The sequence below is a fragment of the Megascapheus bottae genome, chromosome 24, assembly GCF_031878675.1.
Source record: "Megascapheus bottae isolate mThoBot1 chromosome 24, mThoBot2.hap1, whole genome shotgun sequence".
In the NCBI taxonomy this organism is placed as follows: domain Eukaryota; kingdom Metazoa; phylum Chordata; class Mammalia; order Rodentia; family Geomyidae; genus Megascapheus; species Megascapheus bottae.
This window is the reverse complement of record NC_143532.1, coordinates 2,008,602-2,018,564: the sequence shown is the minus strand read 5'-3', so window position 1 is coordinate 2,018,564 and position 9,963 is coordinate 2,008,602. Positions and strand designations below refer to the sequence as shown.

Genomic DNA, 9,963 nt, shown 5'->3' with positions numbered 1-9,963 from the left:
AGTGTATGGCGGCCCCACCCCTGGTGTGGCTTCTACCTCCAGTGCAGTGACTTCCACACCGCCCCCTCACAGGCTCAACCTCTCCCACCCCAAGAGTCAGGGGAAGCAGCTGTAAGGAGAACCTTTACTTATAATGCAAAAAGGAAATTATAAATCACATCGGGAATGTTGCAGTATCTGTAAAACGTGTAAAAAACGGAGCCAGTCCTCGAGCGAGCCTGTGCCGTGGCCGGTGTGCGTGGCCTGCATGCCGTGGCCTGGGGCAGGTTAGCCCCGCCGTGGTCACAATGGCTGCAGACAGGTCCCCTCCCCTCCACCGGGTCACGTCAGCGAGCACAGAGGTGCTGAAGGCCCAGTCCACTCAACAGCGCGCCGGGCTGCAGCGGGTCGCCTCCTCTCGCTACCTGTCTTGTCCAGGGCCAGAATGCGGTCCCTGTCCAGCTGCCTGGGCAGCCATGCCAACGCCAGCGCCAAGGGAGCCACCGGGTAGGTCCTGGCCGGAGCCAAGTCCTCAGGCCTCAGGGTCCATCTCCCCGTCGTCTGGGCCAGGCTTCGTCTCATCCAGCCAGACTAGGAGAGAGACAGTGGTGGGCACACCGGGCCTCCGCCCGCGACCCAGGGCTTCCCCTCAGGCCGGCATCCCTCCTCCCTAACATCTGGGCAGGAGTGTCACTGGAAGCTGAGAGGGGCCCTGGTGATGCACATGGCCAGGAGGGTCCCCCCACCCCCTTTGGAGAGGTCTCAGTTTACCCCCTCTGTAACGTGGAAGTCAGCCCAGGCCCAGCTCCGTGCCCACGGGACCCGCGTCCCTGGGGCTTGCAGGATGTCACCGAGGGCAGCTCAGTGCGCCCCTCTGTGCCTCAGTGGAGCACTCCCCCGGCCAGCCAAGCGGTAGACAACAAGCTGGAGCCCTGTCTACCTTGCCATCATGCCCGTGGCTGGCAGAGACAGGCCCGGCGGGCCAGGGCACTGACCAGACGCAGCCTGCTGGGCCCCACGCGGTCCCCGGAGCTCTGAGCAGCTTAGCGGGTGCTGGGCCCGGGGCAGGCAGGGCACAGGGCACCTGGAGCTGTGCCCGAGCAGCAGCCCAGACTCACCTGCCCACCTCGAGTCCCGGCTCAGCACCACACTGCTCGTGGGCGTGGGCGGCGTCACGATGATGTGGGGCACCGCCAGGTTCTTGCCACTTAGGACGGGGGCTTCGTCATGGCTGCCGCTGGTGTTGACACACATCTTAAAGCCTGTGGAGGCAGCAGGCACGCGCATGAGCACACCCGAGCCACGTGCGCGCACACGCACACGCACACGCTCACGTGTGCAAGATCGCACCTGTGCTCTCACTCACACACACGTGCACACGTGTGCACACAGACCTCCTGGCCACCTCCCTCCCCTCCTGCAGCACGAGGACACGGAGCCAAGGCGCGTGGGGGGAGGGGAGGGGGGAGGGGAAGGGGAGGGGCCTTCTGTCCTGCATTTCCCACTCATCTTGGCTTTGCCACCCATGTGCTCCCACACACACCAATCCTCGGGGTGCTCCTGAGCAGAGCGCACTGCCCTCGGCCCTTCTGCCCCGGCCTGGGTCTCCGGCTCTCGCCGCCCAGGTGAGGCGCTGGCATTTGTCGATGCCCAGCTCCGGGAAGGCCAATCCTGCCCAGACAGAACTTCCAAGTTCACTAACGGGCCTGTCTGTCTCTTGAGGGGAAGGGCTCGGCCGGGACTCCAGGCACCCGGATGGACGTGGGTCCCAGGCTCACTCAGGCTGGAGCCCGTGTGGGGAGGCTATCCCTGGAGGCTCCCAGATGGCTCAGATAGCCAGGCTGGGAGCCCTGAGCTACAGGGACTTCACTCGGGCCTCAGTTTCCCTGGCTGCCCAACCAGACCCCTGGGCCAGTGTTGGGAATGACACGTGGCATAAAGCAGGAGGGAGGGTGGCTGAGGGGAGCCAGTTGGCAGGGGCAGCTCTCCCCTGGACACCCAGGCACCTGTCAGAAGGAGCCTCGTCCAGGCTGCAGAGGCCACAGGCCCCGGGGCCCCTGCCTGGACAGGCCCGGCCCTGGCCGCCCATGGCCCACGGGCGCCCTCTGCTGGTCCTTGGGCGCCAGCACTTTGCTCTACAGCACACCAGGGCCGGGCGCCTGCTTCCTCCTCTGCCTTCCTCCTCACCTGCCCACCAGGTGGGCATTCTCAGGTGCCAGGTGCCAGGACGGCAGTAGGCCAGGTAGGGGAGGGCAGCCACTGGAGTATGGCGCTGGGCTGTCCCCCTGCTCTGCCCCGAGCCTGGCCTGGGTACCAGGCACGTTCCTGGTCCAGAGCACAGCTGAGAGCACAATAGTCTCCACAGAGGCTTCTGTGCAGGGCCCTGACCCACCGCGCCCCCACTCCAGCTTCACCATGAGGGGCGGGGAGTCCCTGGCCTGCAGAGGCCATGAGCTGGGTCTCGAGACAGGCGCAGGAAGGTCAGAGGCCTGCCCCAGTCACACAGCACTGGACACAGAGCCAGCCTTCCTGGAGGCAGAGCCAGGGTCAGCGAGAAGCAGGCTTGAGAGGTGAAAGTGATAGCCTGAGAGACTGTGGGGTGGGGGGCACTGGGGAAGCCAGAGCATATGCAAAGGCCCTGAGGCAGGAACACAAGGAACATGAACATTGGGGCTGGAGCTGGCACTAATCTCACAGATGACAGAGTAAATCTTTAAAAAAAAAAAAATCAAATGCCTCCAAGTGTTCCACATGCATTTAACCTCTTTCTTCCTCTCTCTCTCTCTCTCTCTCTCTTTCTCCCTCCCTTTCTTTTTTTTTTTTATAATTCCAATGACAAAGAAAGTGTGACATTGTTATGACAGGGGGATGAGCAGCTCTGGTCATTTTTACCTTTTCCAGGCAGCCCAGCCTTGGCTGTGGTTATTTTAAATCTCTTTTTAATTAAGGGAAAAGCTCCGGCTTGCGTCAGGGATGCACGACTAGGAAGGGGACTGGGAGAAGTAGAGAAAGGAGGCCATGACGCAGGCGTCCCCTCCTGCCTCCTCTGCCAGCTGTCCTGTCAGCAGAGCCCACATCAAGGTGCCCACAGCCGCTGGGTCACTGCTGTGGAGTGGGGGCAGTGCAGAGGCTCAAGCCACCCAGTCTATCCTCCCGGCAATGGACAGCTGACGCCTCAGCGGGCGCCATGTTAGGGTGGCATCTGGGCCTGCCTGGCGTGGCTGGGCTGGGGGGGGGTGTGCTCTGCCCAGTGTCTGACTCGAGGTGACCCAGGACACGAGGAATAGGCTCCAGAGATGCTCAGGATCCCGCCCACCATGGCCCGGCCCAGGAGAGGACCTGAGACGGCTGTGCACCCCATGCCCTGCTCTCCTCGGATGGCAGAGCCAGCCCCTGCACACCGCAGACCTAGTCTGCCGCAGACAGGAGGGGCTCGGGGAAGGCGGGACGTGGCGGGCTGACCAGGGCCCCACGGCAAGGAAGGTGTCTAGACTCAGAGGTAAGGGCTCTGCAGACACAATTAGCTACAGATCTCATCACCAGCTCTCGCCGGATTTGCGGGGCTCCACATCCAGTGAGTGTGTCCTGGGGAGACCTGAGACAGGTCTGGGCCAAGTGGCGCTAGGGAGATGGCCACGTGGAGAGACGCAGGCAGAGCATGGGGCCCAGAAGAGGCAGGAAGGAGTTTTGCGTCTCTCCTCCGCCTCTGGGGGCTGAACTGCCGAAGGCCCCCCGAGGACAGCCAGGGGACAGCGAAGAGCAATCACCAGGCATGTCTTGGCTGCCAGCCTGGGTCTGTCTTAGCCACGTGTCCAGCGATGGGTTCTCAGTGTCTGCAGGCCGTGCTGGGTCACACCCAGGCCTGGCTGGGCAGAGGGCCGGCAGTGAAAAATGTATGAGCTTCCTTCCTGGTGCCCAGCTCTCAGCAGGGCTAGGCAAGCCCGAAAGGCAGCCTTTTAAAAGCCCCAGCCCCTGGGGCCCTCCACTCTTCAGGGCCTTTTTCTCCTGCTGCGAGGGGAGTGGAAGATGGGGTGTATCCTCCAGCTGGCACCCCCATCAGAGACCCTGCCGAAGATTGGGTTGGGGTTGTCTGGAGCTGGAGGAAGGCGGGTCTGGGGCAACTTCCAGGTCCTTCGTTGTCAAAGTGTCCTGACCCAAAGACACAAGCTGACAATGCTCCCAGAAGTGAGCAGGCAGAGGCACACTGAAGAGGGGACAGGGCAGCTCCACGTCCTTCCTGAGAGCACGTGGTGGCTGCACCGCGTGGATGTGCTCAGCGCTCTTTACTTAGTTAGTAAGGTGGATTTTGTCATATCTACTCCATTATCACGAGAGAAAAGCAACACGAAGCTGCCCTGAGTCCAGTTCTGCCCTGGGAACTGCAGAGGCACAGGGCCCACCTGGAGGCAAAGACTCCCCAGGGTTAACCCTCTGCCATGTCTGCTCCAGATCAACCCACACAGGGCCCACAGATACTCAGTGAATACCCCACCTACACAACACAACACACACGCACACGCGCACGCGCACACACCTCTGCGGGCTGGACCTGGTGTCCTCCAGGTGTCCTGGAGTTAACAGTGGCTGGAGCCCCTTTGCAAACAACACCCCCGTTCTCTCTAGAGGCACCAAGCAGTCTTGGCAGAGCTATCAGTCAGATTTAGAGCTTCAATGGGAGTTGGGCACAAGAACTCAGTTTGACCAGAGGTGACCCTGAGGGCTGTCCATTCCCCCTGCCCCCCCCCAGTCACACTGCAGTCTCTTTCACCCCTGGGGGTCATTCTTCACTCAAGTTAACTAGATCAGCTCCCAAGCTTGCAGCCAACACCCCTAAGCCTTCATGGAGCTCAAAAACTGGGCTACAGAGCCCGGTTGTGGGGGGAGGGTTCAAACAAGAGCTAGGGAACAGCAGGGGTGGCTGCTCTGGGGGACTGAGTGCCTGTGCCAGGCCCTGCAGAGCTGCACAGAGTGCCAGAGCCCCGTTTACTGACAGGAGCCTTGTTCCAGGGCTCACAAATGAGGCTGACCTTGGGAGGGCGAAGGGGCGGCGGCTCGGTGGGCGGGGGAGACAGGAGCAGGGGCCGGTCCCTGGGGCAGGGAGGCATCTGGTGTCCAGCGCTGCATCGTGGCTCTGTGCATGTGCTCAGCATGTGGGGTGTCGGGTGGGTGCGCATGTCCAGTGCACGTGCATGAGTGTGTCTGGGACACGGCGTGTGGGCCGTGTGCGTGTCAGGCATGGGGGTACTGCATGAGTCTGAGGCACTAAGACATAGCAGAAGTGGGAGCAGAGGGCAGCCCAGGGCTGAGCTGGGAGAGGAGGGGGGTGCCTTCCCCCCGGCCAGGGCAGGGCACTGGACTCGAGAGGAGGTAGGTCTAGGCTCTGTCTACCAACACGGCCTACTCCCTCCCCAGATCGTGTCCTTCTAGAACTTTCTCCTCACTGCTCCTTTTCTCTACTCTAGGCCAGTAGACCTCGGAGAATGACAGGCCCCTCCTGCTCTCGCATATTCTTGTCCTGGGACTGTCCTGAGGGGGAAACTGAGGCCCCAAAGCACTATTTTCCTGTACCACCAAATGCTGACGGGAGGAAAACCCAGCGGTGGGAAAGCCCCAGCCAGCATTCGTAGAGCACCCGCCACGGGGACCGGTCCTAAGGACTGTCTATCTCCCCGGGGCAGAGGCCCAGCGCTCAGGGCTCCCTCCACGGTCTCCATCCCATGTCCTCCCCCCTCCTCAGCCCCAGAGCCCCGCCGTTGTCCCCCTCACCTTTCAGGCAGGACATCTTGAGCCCCATATCCTCTCCTCTGCGGCCTGTGGGATGAGAGAAGAGTCAGGGGGCAGAGTCTCCTCCGTATGGGCCGTGGCCCCACAGGCCAGCTGGGCACACAGCCGGGAGCAGTGGTGAGACCAACGGGCTGAGGGCACAGAGCCTTCTGTGACGTCACAGGACCCGCTGTGAGGGCTCGGAGCACTGGGCTCACGGAATGGTGGGAGGCCGAGGGCTGCTGGCCAGGGAGCTGCGACCCGGAGGCCCTTCCCTTTCCTGGCCTCTCGTCAATAAGCTTGAGGTCTAATTGACTGCAGTGCTGGTGTTTGAACCGACAGCCTCGTGAATCCTAGGCAGGGGTCCCACCCCTGGAAGAGGCCAGGAAGACAGCGTGCTGAGATGCAGCCGACAGCAAGGCAGGAGTCCAAGGTGGAAGCCGTGTGCAAGGCCGGGAAGACCCCACAGCTCCAGCCCTCAGCAGGTGAAGGCGGCAGGACGGGCTACCTAGAGGGGCCAAGGAGAGGGCCCGGGATGGAGTCCAGTGGTCCAGCGCTTGACAAGTGTAGACAAGGCCCTGGGCAGAGCCCTCCCAGTGGCCCAGAAATAAGAACACAGCGCCTGCCTGGCCCGCCTGGGAATGCTGGGTGTCTGGTCTGGGTGGAGTCTGGCTCTGTTTTAGTCTTAGGGGTTTTCTTTTTCTTTCCTCTCTCAGGGGATTCTAACAGGCCAGCGGAGGCCCAAGGAGGGTGTGTCCTGCCCCCAGGGGAGAGGGAGGCTGTGGCCAGGCCTCCAGGGACGGCTTTTCCTGCCCTTTGTGTGCCCAGCACTACACACACACAAGCTGGCACAGGGGGAAACTGAGGCACAGAGAGGTTAGCTATCTCGCAGAAGTTGGGTGGCTGCAGGTGACACAGGGCCTTGGATGCATTACTGTGGACATGAGCCCACGCGCTCATGGCCAGGTCTATCCAGGCATCCTGAAGCCCCTGGAAGTGCCACGCAGCAGTGAGCAAGCCGTCATAGGGTTTGCAGGGTCTGAAGCTGAAGCAGAGGGACCAGCTGTGGGGTGTGCTGGGAACGCTGCCTGCTGGAGCAGAGCAGGCACTGCAGTCCTCCATTGGAGGTGGAGAGGGGTCCCCCGTGCAGTCCGTGTCCTATCTTAGTTGACAGTGTGGAATAAATGTGACGTTCTCTGGCTGTGACCACTGCTCTTAGGAGATACAAGGCCATATGCCTGGGGTCAAGGGTCATCCTCTGCACAGGGACAGCCAGCTTGGCAAGAGCACAGTAGAATGGGTGTGTGAGCAGGCTGAAGGGACCAGGCATGCGGGTACCAGTGCTGCAGTCTGGAACCCGAGCCACTCAGGAGGCTGAGAGCTGAGGACTGTGGTTCAAAGCAGGCCAGGCAAGAAAGTCCCTGAGATTCTTATCACCAACTGGTAGAACCTTGAGTGGAAAAAGGTAAGGACAAGTTCAAGGCCTGGGACTGGCACAAAAAACAAGCAGTGCCCAGGGCCCTGGAGCTCCTGCTGGTCTCTGGAGATGCACGGGGTGCTGGGATCCTGCAAGTTGTTTGAAAGCTGGAAACACCTTCAAGAAAAGTCCAAAATGGGCATGGTGTCTCAGAAGGCCGAGGAGGGCACCTGTCTCCAAAACAAAACACAAACACAGGGCTGGGGTGGGGCTCCGGGGACAGAATACCCAGCATAGTAAACCTGGGCTCAAACCTCAGCACTGCAAAAAGATGGGGGGGGGCGGGGTGGGCAGGGGATGAAGCTGTGCCTAGCTCCACTGTGTACGCTGTGTGACACCAGCAGAGTGTGACCCTGGAAATGTGTGACACTGACACTGTGTGACTGGTGTTTCGGGGGACTGGGCTCTGCTCCGTTTCCTTCTAAACCCCAGGCTATTCGCTATTTGCACACTGGTTCCTTCTAGCACCAGGGTATAAACGTCTCCTTATCATAAGTGGTCACAGGAGCCTCTCTGGGGACAGGGACAGGCAATTGCACAGACTTGTTTCTGAAGGGTCTGCCCCTCCTGTGTGGTGACAGGCAGGAGTAGCTCTGCATACCGTGCTGCTCTAAGGCCACCAGCATGCCCAGGGAAGAGACCTCCTCCCACGTGGGCTGTGCCAAGATGAGCAGCCCTCAGAAGTCAGAGTCCCTGCTCACCTTCCATGTTTGTCTGTGTTTGTTGGTGTCATTCCCTAGGCTTGAACTCAGAGCCTGGGTGCTGATCCTGAGCTTTTTTTGTTGAAGACCAGGCTCTATCATGAGAGCCGAAGCTCCACTTCCAGCTTTTTAGTGATTCATTTGAGTGAAAGTCTCACAAACTTGTCTGCCTGGACTGGCTTCCAATCATGATTCTCAGGTCTCAGCCTTCTGAGTAGCTGGACTACAGCTGTGAGCTACTGGCTCTGAGCTTCCCTCATTTATTTGTTTGTTTATTTATTTATTTATTATGGGTCATGGGGCTTGAACTTGGCCAGGGCACTGTCCCTGAGCCCTTCAGCTCAAGGCTACTGCCCTACCCCTGGACCTAGGCGCTGTTCCTGAGCTCTTCAGCTCAAGGCTAAGGCTCTACCATGGTGGAGCCACAGCTCCACTTCTGGTTTGCGGGTGGTTAACTGTAAATGAGTTTCACAGGAACGTTTCAGCTGGGCTGGCTTTCAACCAGGAGCCTTAGATCTCAGCCTCCTGAGTAGCGAGGACTGCAGTCATGGCCCCTGGGTTTTTAAGAGACAAGTCAAAGAGCCTAAGCGGTGCAGAGCTCTGCTGGCTGAGTGTCCTGCTTACAGGATGGGGGTGTTCTGACCATGGGAGGCCCACAGGTCTCACTCTGCCACCAGAGGTGACCCAAGTCCAGGAGGTGGCTGGAGAGGCTGTAGGGATGCAGTTTCTGCCTGTAATCATTCACCACTGGCCCTCAAATCTCACTGGGTCTCCTTGTTTCGATTTGCTGGACCTGGCCACCCTTGCCACAGCCCTCTGTCTGGCATCTCAAGGTGGAGCTTGATGCCCGGCTGGCAGCCAACTGGCCTCAACCTTTCTAGTGCCACCTCCCGGATGGAACCTGGACACCCCAGCAGCACAGGAGAGGCCTGCGTCACTTCACACTCCCCAGTGATGCTTTTTCCCGCCCCCAAACAAGACCTCGTGAAACAACTGGGCAGGGCCAGGGCAAAGTCAGACGAGGGGACTGTGAGCATTTGTGGTGGACCTGAGAGGCAGACCCAGGTCCTCTGGGCCCCAGCCTGTCCAGACACAGCATCTCCCTCCAGGCAGGGACCCACAGGCCCTGAGCCTCTTCCCTCTTTACAGAGGCCCTCGCTCTGTGCAACAGAGTCAGAACTCCTGCAGGTCGGGCCGCAGAGCTGTGCTGGGAGCAGATGCTGGCTTTAAGGTGCTTCTCTGGGACAGAGCAGAGCCACCTGCCACATCAGCTCCAGCCCAGGGGCTGCAGCCTGAGCATGCAGAGCAGCCGGCCCCGCAACAGGGGCCGGGCCAGCACACTGCCTGGGGGTCCCCTGCCCACAGCAACTCCAGGCCTTGGGTGTGGACCCCTGCCCCTCCCTACCTGACAGTCCACAGAAGCAAGGTTCAGGAAGGAGAGGCCCTGTGCGGCTGTGTGCCTGAGTGGTGGCTGGGCTGGGCTGGGGTTCCGGTGATGAATGGGTGAGCACGAGGGGCGGGCCGAGCCCCTTTCTCAGCCTCCTCTCTCACGCTGAGCTTCACACCCAAAGCCACGGCCTGGCCATTCCCCGCTGGGTCGGGACTCAGCCCTGTGGCCGTCACCGTGTTCCGGGTTCAGGGGCAGGGCTGGTGGGGCCCGCAGGGGTGGGAAGGGGCCCCGGACGGCTCCGCACGGCCCCTCGGGGCCTCCGCGTCCTCATCTGCTCGGCGGGCCTCCAGGACGCGGGCCGGGGGCCGGGGTCCCGCTGCCGGCGCGGGGCGGCTCGGGAGCGACGTTCCGGGGGCGCTGGGCGGAGGGGAGGCGGCTCCGGGAGGCCGCCCCGGACGCCGGGCCCAACTTTCCCGGCCCGGCCCGCGGCCGCCAAGTCAGCCAGAAGTTGGGGGAGGCCCGAGCCCACGGCCCCGCCGGGCCACGGCTCCGGGGAAGGCGGGACGGGGTCCCGCGGGGGCCGGGCTGCGCGCGGGCACTCACCGCGTCCTGGGGCGCTCCCGACCGACCGGGCCGCTCTCGGGGCTGCCCGG

At 61.6% G+C, this 9,963-nt stretch overlaps 1 protein-coding gene across 2 annotated transcripts; it reads right to left on the bottom strand.

Annotated features, from left to right (window-relative positions):
* Nucleotides 1-110: 110 nt before the first annotated feature.
* Clmb (calcimembrin) lies at nt 111-9,963 on the bottom strand. Of its 2 annotated transcripts, none has more exons than XM_090357184.1 (4): nt 9,914-9,963; nt 5,746-5,790; nt 1,098-1,241; nt 111-570 (listed from the first exon to the last, which is right to left on the bottom strand). In XM_090357184.1, the coding sequence occupies exons 2-4, from the start codon at nt 5,771-5,773 to the stop codon at nt 512-514; spliced, it is 231 nt and encodes a 76-aa protein (XP_090213310.1). In that variant the 5' UTR covers nt 5,774-5,790; nt 9,914-9,963; the 3' UTR covers nt 111-511. The 2 variants fall into 2 exon arrangements, with proteins under 2 accessions (XP_090213310.1, XP_090213309.1); XM_090357183.1 differs by lacking the exon at nt 9,914-9,963 and adding an exon at nt 9,326-9,829.